General features: G+C 41.9%; 1 protein-coding gene across 1 annotated transcript in view; it reads right to left on the reverse strand.

Moving 5' to 3' along the window:
- The window catches only part of PNPT1 (polyribonucleotide nucleotidyltransferase 1), a 49,301-nt gene that overhangs the window by 8,695 nt on the left and 19,767 nt on the right, over positions 1 to 20,839 (reverse strand). The window contains exons 15-24 of the mRNA XM_075203846.1: positions 13,294 to 13,330; positions 11,566 to 11,632; positions 11,218 to 11,307; positions 10,446 to 10,499; positions 9,117 to 9,226; positions 4,399 to 4,470; positions 4,252 to 4,315; positions 3,659 to 3,742; positions 1,850 to 1,933; positions 45 to 151 (exon numbers count right to left, since the gene is read on the reverse strand). Of these exons, the coding sequence (XP_075059947.1) occupies positions 45 to 151; positions 1,850 to 1,933; positions 3,659 to 3,742; positions 4,252 to 4,315; positions 4,399 to 4,470; positions 9,117 to 9,226; positions 10,446 to 10,499; positions 11,218 to 11,307; positions 11,566 to 11,632; positions 13,294 to 13,330 (769 nt within the window). The remainder of the gene's footprint in view (positions 1 to 44; positions 152 to 1,849; positions 1,934 to 3,658; positions 3,743 to 4,251; positions 4,316 to 4,398; positions 4,471 to 9,116; positions 9,227 to 10,445; positions 10,500 to 11,217; positions 11,308 to 11,565; positions 11,633 to 13,293; positions 13,331 to 20,839) is intronic.

Below are 20,839 nucleotides of genomic sequence, written 5' to 3' on the forward strand. Positions count from 1 at the left end.
AAGACAAGCAACAGTTGCAGCACAAACAAGAAGATATAACTTACATCATCCTTGCACATTTCATTAAGGAACTCCCTAGCTTCTTGCATTGCACTGGGCGTTGGGGCGAAAATAGAAAATGCTTCTTCATCTATCGGACTAACTGTTACTCCTGCAGAAAAAAAAAATCCCCATGTAAATAATACTTGAAATTAAAGCATTCTACTATACCCCCCCCCAAAAGAAATCCCCAATTATGTACATTATTAAATCTCAATGAGAAGTCTGATTTATCCATAGAAAGTATTACTTTAAAATGATCACTTGCTTTGTACATGGGGGCATTGTCATGCTGAAACAGGAAAGGTCTTTCCCCAAACTGTTGCCACAAAGTTGGAAGAATGCAATTCTCTAGAATATCATTATATGCTGTATTATTAATGCTTCCCTTCACTGTAACTAAGATGCCCAGGCCAAATCATGAAAAACAGCCCCAGACCACTATTCCTCATTCTCCAAACTTTACATTTGGCAGTACGCATTCGGGTAGGAAGTGTTCTCCTGGAATCCATCAAGCACAGACTTTTCCGTGAAAATAACCAGATGGGGAAGCATTATGCGTCACTCCAGAGCGCATTTCCACTGCTCCAGAATCCAATGTACTTTCCCCATTCCAGGTGGAAGCTGACATTGCACATGGTGATCTGATATTTGTACATGCCTGCTCAACCAATTCATGATGCTCCCAACGACCAGTTATTGTCCTGATGTTGTTTCCAGAGGCTGTTTGTCCTCAGTTTCAATACTCACTACCTAGTTAAAGACTATTTTTACGTGCTACATGCTTCAGCAGTTCCATTCTGTGACCTTGTGTGGTCCACCATCTCACAGCTGAGCTGTTGTTGCTCCTAGACATTTCCACTCCACAATAATAGGGGATTCAGGATTCTTTCATAGAGGAACAATGTGAGAATATGCAGACTGTGATGCCACCTGGATATTCTTGCTGAAAATTGCAGGGTGGGAAAGGATTGTATAAGGTTTATTCTATTCTGTCTAGGAAGGCCCCAGAGGTTAATAAAGGAGGGTAGGTTCAGGTACCTGGTGGTCTCCAAGTCCAGCCAAGAAAGTTGGAATGGCAAGGAGAAGGTGGCTGTAATCTGATTGAGATGAGCTGCTCAACAAAAAAAATATGCTAACATCTGGGAATCCCCCGATCTCCACGTTTTGTGTGTTTTTTTTTTTGTAAGAAGGGCAAGACAAATTCTGGGCAGTTTTTAGTTATAGATCGAGTTAGAGAATTATTTTTGGTTGCTTGAGAATTATAAATATGGGCCATTAACAAAGGGCATTTGAAAAGTATAAAGTAATATTTAAGTCTGTTTCTTGGTCTTGTTAATTTGTTATCAGCAGGTTAGGTTGGAACGCAAAGGAAAGGTGCGGGTGTGGCCTGGCCGCAAAGGAAAGGTGAGGGTGTGTCCTGGCCGCAAAGGAAAGGTGCGGGTGTGGCCTGGCCGCAAAGGAAAGGTGAGGGTGTGTCCTGGCCGCAAAGGAAAGGTGCGGGTGTGGCCTGGCCGCAAAGGAAAGGTGCGGGTGTGGCCTGGCCGCAAAGGAAAGGTGCGGGTGTGGCCTGGCCGCAAAGGAAAGGTGCGGGTGTGGCCTGGCCGCAAAGGAAAGGTGCGGGTGTGGCCTGGCCGCAAAGGAAAGGTGCGGCCATGGAATGGTGATGTATGGAAGGGCCTTGTTAAGTGAGCCACAATCAGTTGGTCAGTGAGCAATTCACTTAAAACCATGGCCAAGGTATTTATATAGAAGGAAGATTATATGTAAAGCATACTTTAGATTCACCTATAAAAAACTTAACACTAACCTGTTTCAGCTTGAAGTTTTTTCAAATTGTATCCTCCTGGGCCAACAAATCTTGCTCTCTTGGATAAAGGCACTTTGATGCTTTCTTAAAGTCATTAAAAAAAACAAAACACATTAACTAACTTATTAATGTGTTATATACAAACACAGCATCCGTACTAAATATCTACCAGGACAATCAGTAACTCTTCAACAAAACATTTCCCAGAGTCCACAGTGCTTTTCTATAAGGTATGTCGTTCACCACACACACGCGCGCACATGTGCAAGCAAAAGATAACAATGAATAAACTACATTATTTAACCTATACTAAAATAAAAGAATAATTTATACAGTGGAGTTTTTATTTGGGCGGGAGGGGGCTGCAAAACTCAACAATCTGCGAGATGGATTTAGTTCTAATTTGCTGCAGACTCCATCTGAGGGACAGGTTTATAGAGTCCTCTGTCTACACTGGGTCTCTAGCTCCATGTCATCTGACTGATGTCAGTGGGTTTAGCCATAACGCAAGAAACTATTTGTTCTACTAAGTGTAAACCAGATCACGCTATGTTTGTGACACAACAGTGGAGAGTAGTGTAGACAGGGAATTTAAAAATATCTAGCCCCCAGAATATGGAGAGGTGGCAGGAAAGCTAATATACACTCTCTAGCAAATATATAGATATGGGTCTATTTTATACATATAACCCCCCCTTCCCCCCCCAACAAAAAAAAAAAAAGAATCTAAAAGACATGGGACTTTTCTTTCAAATACATCTGGATTACTGATGCATACACATTGGTTATACTTGTGCCTCATATCATGTATTGGGGTGGCCGTGTGCTCTCATGCGCTATTTAGGTTGCCCTGTACCGCAAAATCTTTTTGTGATAAACAAAAACCCACAAATGAGCCAATGTTAATAATAACATTATTATTACCTACTATATGTATGGAGGAAAAAGAAACCCCCAATGTAGCTAAGTTTGAAGTACTCTTAAAGAGGTGCAAAACAAAAACCACCCAGTAAACAGCAATGTGCACTACAGCAGAAATTGTTTCTTCCATTTAAAAAAACTAAACTAAAAAGAAAACAATTCAAAGCACGTTATAACACAATTGTATCTGCCATACAGGATAGGACTGTGAACTTTTTCCCATTTAAGGCATTTTAAAATACTCCTTTACTATTACCATGTGTATCAATAGATACCTTTTACATGAGATAGATATCACACACCCCTAGGCTAGGTACACACTACAGGTTTTTCAGCCGATTATCAGGCCAATTACCCAATAAACGACTATTCAACCCGATATCGCATTAGTGTGTACAGAGGATGCACGATCATTTGATTTGATTGTTCAGCAGAACTATAAATCTCGTTCAGCTATGGAACGACATCCTTCCAATCTTGCACTCACGATATCCATAGAGTTTACAGAGTCATGATCTTTTCATCCGCCGGTCATGACAGTTGAAGAGCACAGATGTGAAGGTAAATCTTGTAGAACAACTATAGTGTGTACACATGAATGCTGATCAGGACTTGTTGGTACAATCGTTGTAGATAACACATGCGTCGTAAAATTCTGTAGTGTGTACTCAGCCTTATACGGATATTAGAAATCACTGACTGCTTTCATACCATATCACAGAAATCCAAGGTTACTGAATACCCATTACAATTTACAGTAGGGGATGCATTATTCTTTGTAATACAAGAGTTTTTTCTAATGAACTCCGAAGTGAGAACATATTGTTTGTACAGATAATATTTACAGGGGTTTAAGTATTTATAAAGATCACTACTGTATTACATTACCTATGACTGGGCTGTTTCCTTTCCTTATTTCTCTTGGCTTTGTAATGGTTTTATTCATGATTTGCAGAATTTCTTTTTTTGCCACTAATGGAGATAAATGACAACAGGTTTTGAGAAAAGCCGTGAAAAAAGATCTATATAATCTTTTAAAGCTAAAGGGATTTTCCAAATATTTACCCATTCACACCCATCACCCCTTTCTGTAGAGCACCTTTTTTTTAACCAGCCATATTTCTCTTATGAGAGAATACTATGATACTATCATAGTATAAAATTGTAATTGGTTATATATGAAAGAGGAGCTGCGTAGCAGATAGTAAACCAGTACCTGGGAGCAGAGTCCCCAGCAGTAATCCATGGACCATGGTTATATAAAGTAATGTATGGCTGTCTGGTGCTCTCTATGGTGGGTGGCATTTAGGAAGAGCGCTCCTTTACCGTATGTTATGTATTATTCTGAATATTACTTTAATCTAAATATTTAAACTATGTATTATTCTGAATATTACTTTAATCTAAATATTTAAACCACATGTACACGTTACTGTTGTATAACATACGTCACAAATTTAAAAACTTATGGACATGCTTACCACTCCCCTGCTGGATAGCTTCCATAACAACTTTTAGTGGTAACCCTGGGATTTTAACATCTGCCTATAAAGCGAGAGAATAATAAATCTTATTGCAAAATTTTGATAAAGCCAAGTTAAAAGTAAAACAAGAAATTATAAATTTACCTGTAAAGCAGTAATACCTTTGCTGGTACCAGCCATTTTAAAATCCATATCACCATTGTAATCTTCAATGCCCTGAAAGTTACAAAATACCAAAGAATCAATATATTTCATGTCAGATACATATCATCTATCAGAAGACTTTATTTGTTAACAGTTCTTTATATTACGTCTACATATTACAAAGCGCTTTTGTAGAGAATGTTTATTTATTTACATCAGTCCCTGCCCCAATGGAGCTTGCAATTTATATTCCCAAACATACACTAGGGTTAATTTCAGCAGTAGTCAATTGACGTATCAGTATGTCTTTGGAGTGTGGGAGGAAACCAGAGCACCCAGAGCAAACTCATGCAAACACAGGGAAACATACAAACTCCACAGTGTCAAATCCATGTTTGGAATTGAACCCATGACCCCAGCATTGTGATTCAAAGCTAACCATTGTGCCCCCAATTTACATTTATCAGCAGTCATTACAGAGTTTAAATTTACTTTGTACATTAAACATGACGACAAGTGCTATAAGATGGACAGAGAGTAATATATTTGGCAACTGTACTAATACAGTCAACGCTGCCTATAAGGGAGCTGAAAAGGATAATGGTAAGGCCATGGAAGTTATGCTGGTTTGTTATTTCTGTTGGAATAAGACAAAAAACAATGCACAAAGGACCTTGTGACAGGATGAGCTTACTCTGCCACACTCTCAGGGGAGGCAGGACGACGAATTTGTTCTTGGGTTCCTCTGTGAGTAACTTGTCATTAATGGTCTCCCCTATTAGTGCAACTTAGCCAACAGATGCTCACTGACTGCAAGTGTCAAATGCAAACTGTCGTAGTGCCACCAGTTGTAGGTGAATAATCGCTGCCGCCATACTTCACTAGCACATGAAACTACTTTCTTCTGGGAAGAGTTTAACTTTAAATACCCCACCCAAACTACATTAAGGACTTGACCCCCCAAGGTCTGTTTAACCTGTCCAAGCTGGTTATGGCTCCAAAAGCATAGAACCCAGACACTGGAGCAGCAGTCCAATTGTGGCTGCAACTTGAGCTCTGAGCTTGGCTGTGTTACTTTGATCTCCAGAGGCCATCACACCGGCTATGCGAGAAAGGTATCTGGCGCTGCTGTTCTCCAGCCCTACACGGGGGAACCAGGCTGCGGCAGATCAAGTAAAGCCAGGTCACTTCTGTCAAGATTCCCTCTTGCAAGTTTCAAGCAAACCCTGCATGGAGCTAATGTGTGGGCTCAGGAAGGTAGGTCAACACCGGCTGATTCCCTAGACCAGTAGAGTGAGTAATAATTTAATTTTTTTCAAAATAATGTGCCAAACAGCGGGTTTTCATTTAACAATTTAGTCGATGTACCGCTGGATATTAAAGCTCAGCACATCTGGGTGCTTAGGGTGGTGAAAATTTGTTCCATTAATCTCTTTAACGGTCTGTGCTTTGTGCACTTCCCTGCTTTAAATCATCAACTTTGACTGGTCATTAGGGAATGTCTGAAATGGGAAGTGGGCATTCAGTGCCGTACAGAGAAGAATATATAACTGGTTCTAAAGTCTTCACAACTAACCTGATGTCCCAGCACTACGGCACTGACCACCTCTTACACACGTATATATCAACTGCTGCCAGAAGCTGCCACTGGAATTTAAAAAAGGGGTTGTGCACCCTTATTAAAGTTTGTACATCATCATCATTTATATAGCGCCACTAATTCCGCAGCGCTGTACAGAGAACGCATTCACATCAGTCCCTGCACCATTGGAGCTTACAGTCTAAATTGCCTAATATAGACACACAGACACAGAGAGGGAGAGACTAGGGTCAATTTTGATAGCAGCCAATTAACCTACCAGTATGTTTTTAGAGTGTGGGAGGAAACCGGAGCACCCGGAGGAAACCCACGCAAACACGGGGAGAACATACAAACTCCACACAGATAAGGTCATGGTCAGGAATCGAACTCAGGACCCCAGCGCTGTGAGGCAGAAGTGCTAACCACTTAGCCACCATGCTGTACATAGCTTGTATAAAGCAATAAATGGTTTTCACTACTTGTGGTTCAAGTAGACATCATTCGTGAAGGCAACATAGAAGATGACATTTGAATCTACGGGCCATAAGACAGGTGTTGAATGCAATATAGCAAGCAGAACAGTATACACAAATCAGCCACAAAATTAAAACAAGTTTAATGAACAACATTGATTATCTCGTCACAATGACACCTGTCATTGGTGGAATATATTAGGCAGCAAGTGAACAGTCAGTTCTTGAACTTAATGTGTTTGATGCAGGAAAAATAAATGAGAAAGCAAAAGAATCTGAGCGACTTTGACAAGGGCCAAATTGTGATGGTTAGATGACTGGGTCAAAATATTTCCAAAATGGCAGGTCTTGTGGGGTGTTCCTGGTATATAGTGGTTAGTACCTACTAAAAGTGGTCCAAGGAGGGACACTGGGTGAAACGGTGTAAAGGTCATACACGCCCAAGGCTCACTGATGCACGCAGGGAGTGAAGGCTTGTTTGCCCAGTCCAATCCCACAGAAGAGCTACTGTATCACAAATTACTGAAAAAGTTAAAGCTGGCTATGATAGAAAAGGTGTCAGATCACACAGTGCATCACAGCTTGCTGTGCATGAGCCTGCATAGCGGTAGATTGGTTAGAGTGGCCATACTGAATCCTGTCCATTGCCGAAAGTGCCTACAATGGGCACGTGAGCGCTAGAACTGGACCATGGAGCAATGGAAGAAGGTGGCCTGGTCTGATGAATCACATTCTCTTTTACATCAGGTGGACTCCCAGGCATGTGTGTCAATTACCTTGGGAAGAGATGGCACCAGGGTGTACAATGGGAAGAAGGCAAGCCGACAGAGGCAGTGTGATGCTCTGGACAATTTTCTGCTGAGAAACCTTGGGTCCGGGCATTCATGTGGATGTTACTTTGACATGTACCACCTACCTAAACATTGTTGAGGACCAAGTACACCACTTCAGGGCAACGGTACTTCCCGATTGCAGTGTCTTCTTTCAGCAGGATAAAGCACCCTGCCACACTGCAAAAATTGTTTTGGAGTGGTTGGAGGACAATGACAAAGAGTTTAAGGTGTTGACTTGGCCTCCAAATTCCCCGGGTCTCAGTCGAAACAAGTATCTATGGGTTGTGCTGGAAAAACAAGTCGGAACCATGGAGGTCCCACCTCGCAACTTACAGGGTTTAAAGGATCTGCTGCTAACGTCTTGGTGCCAGAAACCACAGGGCACCTTCAAAGGTCTTGTGGAGTCCATGCCTCGATGGGTCACAGCTGTTTTGGCAGCACAAAGGGGATTTAAACAGTATTAGACAGATGGTATAGAAGTTGTGGCTACTCAATGTATAATAGAATATAGATCTCACATCAATATGTAAAAGTACATCATTTTGCTGCCTCAGAAGAAGACAAGTACACCAGAAGATAAAATTTGAATTAAAGCACACAGAAATACAAATGGCATCTAGAGATAAACACATTCTGTAGTGGAAATGTCAGCACAAATATCGAGCCAGAAGCCGTGGGAGGAAACAGAAGGAAGTGTTATGTAAACAGAGCAGGATGTCTTTAAACAAAACAGAACATAGTACAAGCCTGTAGAGTTCATGCCTGTAACTGCATGTCTTGGGCAAATTCATATAATGTATGAGGCTTAGCAAGTTAAACATTTTCTTACAGGTTGTAGATAATGGTTTAGCTCTCCCCAATCCCAAATGTGCTACAGGACTTTTATAGTTAAATTTGTCAGCAGAACAGTGGCACTAGAGTGGCTTGTTATGGCACCTCCTGTATTAAAATGAAGACAAAGGGCCACAATGGAGCCTGGCGGACTTCAGTAGCAGCAACAGGGAGACTGCAGCCCTGAGATCTGGCTACCATCCATCTGGAACAGACTTCAGCTTGGAGGGAGCTCTAAACTTGGGGAGCAATTCTCCTGAAAGATACTTTGTATCAGAGATTTAATGATAGATTTCCATGCTGGGCCCCTCCTCTCCCCGTCAGTGTGTGGACAGATAAGGAAAAAAACAAAACTAAAAAACACATCCATTGCCACTGACAAGTAAATCAACCTGGACTGGTTAAAAAAAAGAGAATTTTTATACTTCCGATAAATACCTTTTTTTAACCGACAGCATCTGTAGGGGAGAGTATGACTGCTACTACTCAGCTGAAAAATGTGAGTAGCGTGCTTGTTCCAGCACCGCTATTAAAAACAAATAAACTATCAGCTAAACAAAAAGCCTATCTTTGCAAGAAGAGTACACCAGAGGTTCTACTCCTCTGGCACTCAAAAGACACTGAGGTTTGCAGGGGGTTACAGAGGGGATATAGCCTGTCAGCAGGAAGTTAAATTAGTTAACTATTTGAGTGCCTACTCCCTGATCCCTCATACAACCCCATGGGAGCAGTGTCCCCCAGATAGGATGAAGGAGAAAGACAGGTTAATGGATTATTCCCTGCCAACCTGTGTATTAAAAAGGCACCATGTGAACAGTATCCCAGCGGTACAGATAGGTAAGAGGACCCCTAAGACAAAGCAGTAAAACCCTTTCACCAGACAGGTTGCAGAGTAAGCCCATCCTGACACAATCATGAAAAAATATTTTGTACAAAGGAAATATTCAAACATTTGCTTTCACTAAATACGAGCTACGGGAAAAAAAATATCACACTTACTAATATATCAGTAAGTATGCAGTAATCCTCAATTTCATCTCTCTTTGAAGAGTTGTATTTTGTCACTAATCCAATTGCAACACCAGCGACAGGAGCAGAAATAGGTACTCCTAGCAATTCGAGAAATAATAAAATCATAATGAAAATAAATCTGTTACCCCTAACACACAGTTTTTGAAATCTAACTACCCATTTTAATTACATTTGTCCAGATAGTCATTCTCCATTTATTTGTCTTGGAAATTATACTTTTGCAGAGAGCCCTTAATCAATTTTCTGTGTCACCATATTAAAAGGTTTTAGCGGTATGAAAAGTTATCACACAAAATATAAAACTTACAATAAGTACACACGGCACCTCCTGTCTCTGCATAGTTCTTACAGAAGCTGGAGAGTGAGGATGCGGGGCTCAGGGTCCCTGGTGCTGTCACCATAGCCATAAATAAATAAATTATATATATATATAGATATACATATACACACATATACATATATATACACATATATACATACACACATACATATATATACACACATACAAGTTAACCCGTGCATGATACTCATGCATTCTAGTCAAATCAAGCTACTTAAGGTGTTAAAAAGGTTCTTGTCATGCATTTGGGCCATAGCCCAGGCCTCCTCAGGGGAAGAGCGTTACTTCCCGACGTAAGCGCCCTTTTTTAACGTGGTTTTGTCCACATGTCACCACCTCATCATTCTTCTCCATCACCTCATCCTTCATTTTCATTGCCACATCTATCCAGATGTCTATCCAGACACAGGGATCTCTCTCAGCGGACCTGAGTATCACACTCCTCTTACTCTGTCACCCCCGGCAACCACCAACCACTTCCCACTGTCACCCCCGGCAACCACCAACCACTTCCCACTGTCACCCCCGGCAACCACCAACCACTCCCAACTGTCACTTCTCCTTCAAGAAATATATATATATTTTTTAAAAAATCTTTATAAACACTTTTAACAAGTAACAAATTAAAAACATCTTAGTATACCAAATTTCAGCCCTTTCTGAATTTTTTTTCCCACACACACACTAAGAATTTAGTAGGTCAGTGTATAACTCCGCCCAGCAGGTGGCGCTGCAGCTTCGTTTTATTTTTTACACACACACACACAGACAGACTAACACACGCCACTAGACATTTATATTATAGATTATATATATATATATATATATATATATATATATATATATATATATATATATATATATATATATAAATATAATATCTATATCTCCATTTGAGCCTTAATTTAGTATACAAGCCTCTGAAATGTTGCTAATTAAATTATTACACATATTACCTGCATCCATTAATGACAAAGAGCCACCACAAGCAGACGCCATGGACGAGGAACCTAATATATAAACAATACGATATAAATAATGAAACCCTATACAGACAGAAATGTATAAGAGACAAATAAATTAGTTAATGGTTCCCATTTTATCAAACACATTTTTCACATTTATCAGAAAATGGGTGGGAGGGAAACTTTAAAATGCTGATTACAATTTCAGCTTCTTTAGAAGGGTATGTATATCTACAAATATGAGATGGTAATTTCATTTTTACTTATATTCACTTTACAGCCAGAGCTCCCTTTAGATCTCTCATCCAGACAAACTTTCAGGTCCTCTGGCGCAGTCCTGAAGTGTTGGCAGTCGGAGCTCTCTAAGCTCCATTGCGGCACTTTGCCCCCCGGGAATCACATGGGGCCGGGTGCCTACCAGTTGCAACAGAACCTGTCTGGTGCCACTGGAGGTAAGTGCAGGCTCAAAATATGGCGACCAAACACCATCAGAAGCGGGGATCTCCGGCACCGCTATGCTCTGACTCCCAAACCCAAATGAGAGTGTTCCTATTTTTAAATTCATTAAAACATATCTTATCCATTTTACACCTGTATGTAGTGTGAAGGAGATCCAGCTACAGGGGATCATGTGCATGCCACATGGCGCAATATCAGGCCATTTCCCTAGTACTGACAGCAGTATGTAGCCACATTAAGCTTTGCAAACTGTATAAAAACAACAAAGTTTAAATAGTTAATTTATTATTGCAATGTAACTTACCATTAGACTCTAATACTTCTGCAGTCACTCTTATTGTGAAGGGAAAATCTTTAGGTATTACAGCTTTTAAAGCTTTTTCTGCTAGAGCACCTATAAACAACCATATAAACCTCATTATTATTAATGGACTACACAGAAATGCAAGAATTACATCTTACCGATACATGACCACATTAATGTGCTGCAGATGCCCATGTGCATAATGAGTCGCGTTAGGCTACAATTAGGTAGAAACTGGATACCACATACACACGGAGCCTTGACTACTCGCCTTTAGCATATATTAGTACATCTGACCCCTTCAACAGACATCAGTATAAACAAAGTTTTGTATCTAGCGTTACTTACCATGACCAAGTTCTCTCCTGTTCATTCCCACAACCTTGCCAATCTCATTTGTTGCATATGGGGGAAACTGAAAGTGACAAAACACAGTATGACAGAATGAAGCAAATACCTGCATCTTTTTGTGCATACTTTTATATCCCCTTATATTTTTCTAATCTACATTACTATATAATTGAATAATAATATTTACGTTGCAGAACATTCACTAATTTCTTTAAAAGGGTGGTACATAGTCTGCTTGCAGAGTCTACCCTCCGCCAGTCCTCATTGTGTTTCTCATTGCTCGAAACCAGTAAGAAACCCGGGAAGGTTAACTCAGGGGAGTTGAATGAGTTACCAGACTCCCTCATCTATATCAGCCCTACCAGTGGTCAATAGCCCTGACAAACCGGTTAGAGCATGTGTAGCATACTGGGTACATTACAATGTGGCAGCTTGGTAAATAGATGCAGAGTAAACTTATCAGAACATGCCTCACTAAAGCCTAACCTTTTAAATAAATCCCAATATGTTGCCCCTGGTGACATGCTCACATTTTACTATATCTTACTTCTACATTCCCATGTAATAGGCACAATCAAATAAGAGATATTAGTGCTTTAAATTGTCTTTCAATTGTATCCAAAGCTAATATAATCAAAACAATCGAATCCGCTGCCAGTGCATTAACTAGAGATGTTAAAAGGACCATTAAGCACATTTGATTGCATTACAATAAAACATCCGCTAACATACTAACGTGATAATCTGTTTTCGGAGCAGAGCGGGTTTTCATATATTAAGCTTCTTGGGGAAGAGAGTTAACAGCCATCAATGGCTGGCTGACCTATACTGCACTACCCCCCAATGAATGCTGTAAGCACTGAATTTTTCCAAACCTTCCCCATGCAGGCTGGAATCTAAATGACTCTCTAGATGACTGTCCTGTCACTGTACAACACCCTAGTTATGGGCTTGTCTACATTTGTAGAGACTTTCCTATGACAAAATTTCAGCCACTGCTGATGCTTACAGAAATCAATAAAATGGACAAACATTTTCTGTGCTCAATTTTGTTTAGTTGCTAGAGATATCTTTATATTATTCCTCTGCGCAGGCTACTAACAAACTTAAGGACCTGTGTCTTTCACTTATTTTCCTGTTCTGTCCTATTTTCAGACTTTACTAGCCCTGGCTACACAACATTGTTGTCACAAATATGCCTTAGATCACACTCTTAAACTGTTGTATTCGGAATGGATTATCACACCACAAGTTAAATTATGGCTTGTGCTCAGTGATTTTTTATATATTTTTTAATTTTATACATATAGACATGATCACAAGTGTTTCTTCCTATAGATATTATGAGGAGTTCTGCTAAACCGTTTAATCAGGAGGGAAAAACCAGGGTAACAAATACATTTTAGTACATATTAGACACTGTGTTCCAAATTATAAAAAATAAAAAAGCATGCTTCTATAATAGAGGCTGTACCTGTATTTTTATACATCCATCCCTTAATATTTCCAATAGATTAACCTATACTTATTATTCCTTTGTGGTATCTTTAATATCAAAGAAAATGGACCAAATTTCCAAGAGTATCCAGAAAGTAGCGGCAGATTGGCACCATATTCTAATTGTTTGAGGTGTAGAGAGAGGATGACACAAATTCTATGTTGAAATAACTTGGTTATGGTGTTAGGGATAGGTTCAGTAAATGTCAGGTCTTCTTCCAGTCTCACCTCATAATGCAGCATGAAGTTCTTATCTTTCACACCACTAGAGAAAGTAAAAATAGAATATGTGTGAGACCGAATGAACAATCACATCATTTACATGTTATCTCCATTCAATGCAAGACATTTTCCAACACATGTATGATTCAAGTCAACTATTAAATTCCTTAGTGATCCAGTTGTAAATGAGCTTGCTCTATGGTATTCAAGGTGGACATGCATTCTGTCATTGCACAATACTAGTATATACAAATAAAAGAGGATTTTTATAGTTATGATAAATCCGTTACTCTGATTCCATCTGGGGGACACCGCTACCATGGGGATGTTCTAAAGTAGCCCCTCTAAGAGTAGGACCGCTCAGACAGGCCAGCACCTAAAGCACCACGGCCAAAATTGGCATCTGTAGACGCAAAAACATGGAATGGACAGAATTTTGTAAAAGTATGGACCTAGGACCAGGTGGTTGCTCTGCAGAGCTGGTCCACTGAGGCCCTATTTCTCACTGCCCAAGACGCCCCCACCAAACGGGTGAAATGGGCAGTAAGTCGACCTGGCACAGTTCGGTCAACACTGACATAAGCCTGCCTAATGGTTGCAGTAATCCATCTAGCGATGGACTGCTTTGAGGCTAGCTATCCTTGTTTATGTGAATCAAAAAGCATAAAGAATCTGTGCGTCGAATGTGGGAGGTCCTCCTCACATAAATTCGGAGAGCCCTGACCACATCTAAACACTTCATCAAATTTTGTCCGAAAGACGATGCCCCCGCCTAAAACACTGGAACCACAATCTCTTGGTTCATGTGAAATGCCCAAACCACCTTCGGTACAAACAAAGGAATTGTCCGTAGAACTGCTCTGTCCTCGTGAAAAACCAAATATGGCTGATGACAAGAAAGGGCTCCTAATTCCAACACTCTGCGAGCTGATGCAATCGCCAGAAGGAACGCTACTTTTCACGTTAAGAACCTTAGATCTGCTGAATGTAATGGTTCAAAAGGAGGCACCTTCAGCATATCAAGTACAAGGTTGAGGTCCCATGGTGCCATAGGTGGGACATAAGGCGGTCAGATATGTAAGACTCCCTGCAGAAACGTCCGAATATTCGGTATGTCCGCCAATCGAAGGTGAAAGAAAACCGAAAGGGCTGATATTTGTACTTTTAAAGAGCCCAAACGGAGACCTGCATCCAGGCCAACCTGGAGGAATGCCAGGAAACGGGGGAGGATGAAAGGACGACGTATGGCAGGGTCGATTCTCACACCACCTGATATAAGTACACCAGATGTGGTGGTAGATACGAGCCAAAACTGGCTTGTGAGCTCGCAAGAGCGTGTTCACGACTCTAAGAGAGAATCCTCTAGACCGCCAAAGGCTGGCTTCAACAGTCATGCCTTTAAAGTCAGCTGAGACAAGTCCTGATGTCGGATTAGATGCTGGAGAAAGGGGTCGTCTAGCAGTGGTAGACACACTCCTTGACCTACTGCCATTGAGATAATGTCAACATACCATACTCTCCGCAGCCAGGCAGGAGGCACCAGTATCAATGGGAGTCCCCCTTGCCTTGCTCGTCTGAGGAAGCGGTGAATCTTGTGAATAGGGTGGGGGGATAGATATCCCAACCGGAAGTCCCAGGGCATTGTCATGATGTCGAGGGCTACCGCCAGGTGGTCCCTTGCCCTTGCGCAGAATCTTGGGACCTTCCTGTTGTGCCTCGACGCCATTAGGTCCAGGTCCAGGTCCAGGTGACCCCATCTCAGGATCAGCGACTAGAAGACCTCCGGATGGAGTGACCAGTCCCCCGGCATCACCGGATGACGGCTTAGATAATCAGTTCTGGATGCCTGGGATGAACACTGCCCAGGCGAAGATCTGTTCTGTCATTGCCATTGCTCCTGCACTTCTGGTTTTGCCCTGTCTGCTGACATAAGCCACTGCTGTGGCATTGTCGGATTGGAACCTGAAAGGTAATTCCTGAAACATGGTCTGGGCACCCCGAAGAGCAATTAGCATGGCCTTCAACACAAGAATGTTGATAGACAGGGAAGAATTCTGAGTCGACCAAAAGTCTTGAAGTCGTAAGTGAAGGGCCACAGCCCCCCACCCCCTCAAGCTTTCGTCTGTGGTCAGTATTATCCAGGACCATGGGACAAAGGACCTGCCAACCCCCAGGTGATCCTGGCCCAACCACCACTGAAGACACACCTCGCTTTAGAACACAAGCGGATCCCTCTGGCATTCTAACTGCAGATGGGAGCCTGAACACTTCGTTAAGAGATGCCACTGGAAATGGAACCGACAGTAAGGAACTGTCTCAAAGGTCGACACCATCTTCCCTAGGAGACGCATGCATAAGTGAATGGTTGGACTGGGAGTTGCCAAGACCTGTGTAGTTCCTTCCCGTCACGACCTGGCCTTGTCCTCCGGGAGAAACACCTTTTGTTCTCTGGTGTCCATGATGAGCCCCAGGAAGGTCATCTGCTACCAGGGAACCAACTGTGATTTTTTTAGGTTTATTAACCATCCATGGTGCTCCAGAATCCTGATGGTAATAGTCAAGTGCTGTTGTAACAGATTCGCTGATGTGGCCTTGATGAGGAGATTGCCTAAATAAGGTAATATTTTGACTCCTCTGGGAAGCAGACACGGCACCATTACGGACATGATTCTTGTGAACACTCTGGGCGCTGTGGAAAGGTCATTGGGGAGTGCCCGGAATTGGTAGTGGGCCAATCTTACCGTAAATCTGAGAAGTGACTGATGTCCCTCCCAAATGGGGACGTGAAGGTAAGCATCCTTTATATCTATTGATGCTAAAAATTTGTCTGTCTCCAATCCATTGATTACTGATCGGAGGGACTCCATGTGAAATCTGTCCACCTGTAGGTGTAGATTTAACATTTTTAAATTTAAAACGGGTCAGAATGATCCAGCCGGCTTTGGGACCAGACATAGGTTTGAATAGAGCCCTTGTCTTTTCTGGTTATCTGGTACCATGAAAATGACTCCTGCAGAAAGAAGAGAAGCAACACAGAGTCGCATCGCTTGTCTTCTTTCTGGATCGCGGGGTAAAGATGTTGCAATGAAGCGACGAGGGGCTGGACCTGACAGGTCCATCATGTACCCTCTTGTCATCATCCCACGAATAAAAACGTCTGGAAGGACGCAATCCGCTGTTTCCTGAACAGACTCAATCACCCTCCCACTCCTGCTGTCGCAAGAAGGGGTGTAAGACAGTCAGGATGCCATTTTTTTACAGAACTTTGGCAGATGGGCGTCTTGTAGGGAGGGAGGACCTAGTAAGCGTGTCCCCTGCTACCAGATTCTGTATCTGCGTCCCAGGACCACAGCCATAGGGTCCTTCTAGTAGCCACCGCCGAAGCCGTTATGGAGAACGAAATAGAGGCCGCATTTTGGCCCGCCGCATATAAGTATCCAGACGCCTCCTTTAGATGCAGGGCAAGGGGAAGCAATTCTGAATTCTGCAGTTCCTCGGCTAACTGTTCTGCCCAGGCTTTCATCGCTCTAGCAACCCACACTGATGAAAACATGGGTCTCAAAGAGGTGCCTGCCATTACATAGATTGATTTTAAATGACCCTCAAACTTGCGGTCAGTGGCATCCTGCAGGGTCGCTGTTCCCAGCACCGGAAGTATAGTGTGAGGAGCTAAGCGAGCAACCGGATTGTCAACTTTTGGGATCTGTTCCCAGTGGGCCAGATCATCTTCCTGTAACGGGTACAGGGTAAGGAATCTCCTTGTAATAGTAAACTTCCGGTCCGGTTGTTTCCAAGCTGCTTCTGCGATGTCTGTTAATTCCACTGACAGTGGAAAACGGAATGCGCGTCTTCTCATTTTTTATTTTTTATATTTTTTTAAAAGACCCTGATCCGAAGAAAATCCATAAGGTCCAGGGCTTGTCTGACTCCCAAGACCAGATTGTCAATGCCCTGATATCTAGGGGATTCTTCCAGGTCCGTGACCTGTGCAGAATCTCAATAATAGGCTCACCCTCCTCTTCTGATGATCTCTCAGAATCACAAAGGGATAGGAGAAGATTTGTAGACCGAAGCCTCTTATTTCTAGAAAGTATAGGTGCTTCTAGAAAATGGTTTAATCAATCTAGCCCTCTGACCTAGGATGAAGACCAAGCTGGTTGTCCAGAGGAAGGCCTGGATTAGTGAGAGAGGATGATGGACCCGCCAGAGCCACTTCAGATGTCCCGGCAGTCACTGGCATCCCTACTGTCGCAGGGAGGACAGTTTCGACTGAAGCTGCGGGGAGAACAGCAGAAACCGCTGTTAGCCCCGAAAGGCTTAGTAAGCAGTTGGACCAGTGTAGTAACATACTGCGCCAGAGAAGATGCCCATGCCAGTTTCTCCGGTAGTGGAAGTACATTAATCTGGGCCTGGGTAGTGTGTGTCCCCACATCCCAATCAGCACAAAGTGCAACCATGTCCTTTTCTCCAATTGGCAACTTAATTTTACATTTTGAACAAGTGAAATATTTTGTAAGTGATGCTTTCCCCTTAGCAGACATTTTTAAAGGGAAAACACAATGAAATAGGAATTCTGTCACAAAAGATATAGGCTTCAAATAGTTACAAATAGTCAAAGTTGTAATTTGTAACAAGCAATATAAAAAGATGAAAGTTGGCTAAGTAAAATACAATATTTTTTTAATCGCTTGCAACACATTAACAATATATCCCTATAAACAATACAAAGGTATATAATATTATCACTCAGCCTTCCAGCTAAGCCAGATATGCAGAAGAGTCAGTCAGCAGTGTTCCCAATGTCAGGCTGAGGAGAGTCTGCTGTATTCCCGGGCAATCTTTTGGCGTGCATATTGGGAGAGTCCAAGTACGCAAGTAGAGGTGGGGGAGCTCTATACACCTCAGCTCCGCCCCCCCGAGTTTCCTGCCCCTGTTCCTGGAATCAGTGGCTGTTTTCTATTTTAAACAGGCCACCGCATTGTGTATCCTCCGTTCTCCTGACCGAAGTTTTTGCAGCTTAACAAGATTCCCCCCTCCTCTCTCTAAGTGGGAGGGAGGCTTGGTATGACCCAGCAAGATGGCGGCTGCCATCGCTCCCAATACTGGAGCTCTATGCCTGTCAAGGCAACACTGGTATTTCCGGAGGCTGTCAGTGTGACAGCGGCTTCATGAAGCCGCCTGTCAGCACTGAAACACTGCAGGTGCTGTCAGTGAGCGTGTCCAGGTAAGACACTCGGTAGAAGCATAACAGAAAGTCATTAGCATTTATACAGAATAAGACATAAAAGGTTTAGCATTTCTGTACAATAAAGGCAATACAGACCAAGGAGGAGGTTAGTTGAAGTGAATGCTATAAACAAAATGATGCACATAGATTAAAAGGAACCCAGGTGGATCACGGGGAGATGTGTCAGGACAGCTTGGTAACCAGTAAGGAAAAGGGGAGGTCTGATACTGGGGTAATACTAAGAGGAAAGGAAATGAGATGCTGTAGGTATATAAGGATTAGGTAAGCAAGGGAGGATGAAACTGTGTACAATAGAGAAGTATGTTATGGACTGATGCAAGAGGAAGGCTTATGGGGATAACTGGGATAACCGGATTCAGATTAATGAAAGCAGTAGCAGTCTTCAATATGTATTTTAACTAGAAGATCTTAAACACAGAAAAGCTAACAGGACTACTAAGTCTCAGTGAGATTTCTAATATGTTTCAGGGTGATGGTAGGGCAAAGCATACTTTTAGAGAAATCTGTGCACAGTTTATGAGGGCATAGGTTCCAGGCATATTGGGAGCAAATGTGTTTTTTCTTTAAAAGGAAATGTGACACACGCACATCTTGCACAGCTTGAAAGCACCCACTCACTCCATTTGCAGCAATTACAAAACTATCTCACATTCATCACTTTAAAAATAACAGTAGCAGGGCAATATAAATGTCAAATGTGTGACTCGCTCATAGTGATTTGTCACCATCTACGCACATCTCGTTACCAGCAACCACTTTCTAGCATAGATCAGCTCTTCCAAGAAATGTATGCAGTTAACACACAAAACTACTGGGTACAGGGAATTTTTTTGTGTGGTGTAAAAGCCATTTGTTTATTTTTGGTGGTGCAGAGATTCAAGTACAATACTTCACTCTAAAAACAAAATGTTATGTATATTTTAAAATAGAAATCATATGGTACCAAGCTCCAATCATAAAATATCATGCAATTCAGTGAATTCAGCATATGGTTATGTACAGGTAGTAGACAAAAAGAAGTATAAACATCAATGTAAAGTCACTTATTACAGCTTTGGACCACTATATCCATCCATTACTGTCTGCATTCACTGTGGCATTGAGTTTACCAATGTCTAGAATTGTACATGAGGGTTCAGCAACATTCTTTTTGTGCACTCAACTGACTGTGGTGAAAATACGGTCTCAGGCATCGTCTCCCTAAATCCCATAAATGATCTGGTTCAGATATGGTTGCTGAGAAGGCTATGACATATGTATAACATCAGTGTCTTGCTCATGAAACCATTGGGCTACCACACATAATTCCAGAAAACACCCCCAGCAGGACAAAAATTCTGCAACAGGGAGTGAAGACGATCACTTAGAACCATTAAGATGCAATCAGCAATCACCTGGGAATGACTGCACTTAAACCATGCCAGGAAAATGTGATCCCCAAAATTACTGAACCAAGAGAATCATTCACTGGTGGGAACAACCACTCAAAAGCTATAGAGTTCTTTAACTTGGCGTCATGCATGAACTCATCTGTTTGTTGATAACATGGTGAAGGCATATCACCTAACTCCGCTGCTCGGTAGTCCCTTGTCTTTGCAACACTGAACTGGCAAACGAACAATGCCAGTGAGTTGTTGCCAGACCAGTTTTACGGCTTAAAACTGCAGTTTGACATTTGAAATTGCTAATGCGTTTGTCCTTGCACTTCAAATTAATGCATGGATATATCCCATCCTGGGAGTTTAATCATGAAATTACCTTAGACACCATTTCTTCTAAGACATTAGCAAGTTGAGCCATCTTTGTCACTGAAGCACCTGCCAAACACGCTCCAACAATCACCCCACTTTCAAAGTCACTGAGGTCTCCTTTTGAAGCCATATGATCCACAATTATAGGCATCAAAGGAAGTCCAATAAATTCTGTACATGACCCTGAACATGTTGGGATGTTACCAATTAGCCACACCTGTGTGGAAGCTCTTGCTTTCAATACGCTTGGTGTTTCCCCATCTGTTATCCACTACTTGTACATTATTGAAAGCTCTGCATGTCTGCAGCCTTCAGAGATTTCTATGCTGCACATGTACACCTAACATCAACACTGATGGAATCTGGTATATCATGAAGACATACATTTGAACATTTTTATTTACATGGTGGAAAGAGCAGATATGTACTATAACTTGTAAGTTTAATAAGGACGAAAGTTAATAGTGGAGTTGTTGTTAAATTTGGGCAGTAAGCATTTGTCAGCATCCAAGTGTCTACTTTGTATCCTGCATGGATACATTATGTGCAGACA

Source organism: Mixophyes fleayi, chromosome 3 (assembly GCF_038048845.1).
Source record: "Mixophyes fleayi isolate aMixFle1 chromosome 3, aMixFle1.hap1, whole genome shotgun sequence".
Taxonomy (NCBI): domain Eukaryota; kingdom Metazoa; phylum Chordata; class Amphibia; order Anura; family Limnodynastidae; genus Mixophyes; species Mixophyes fleayi.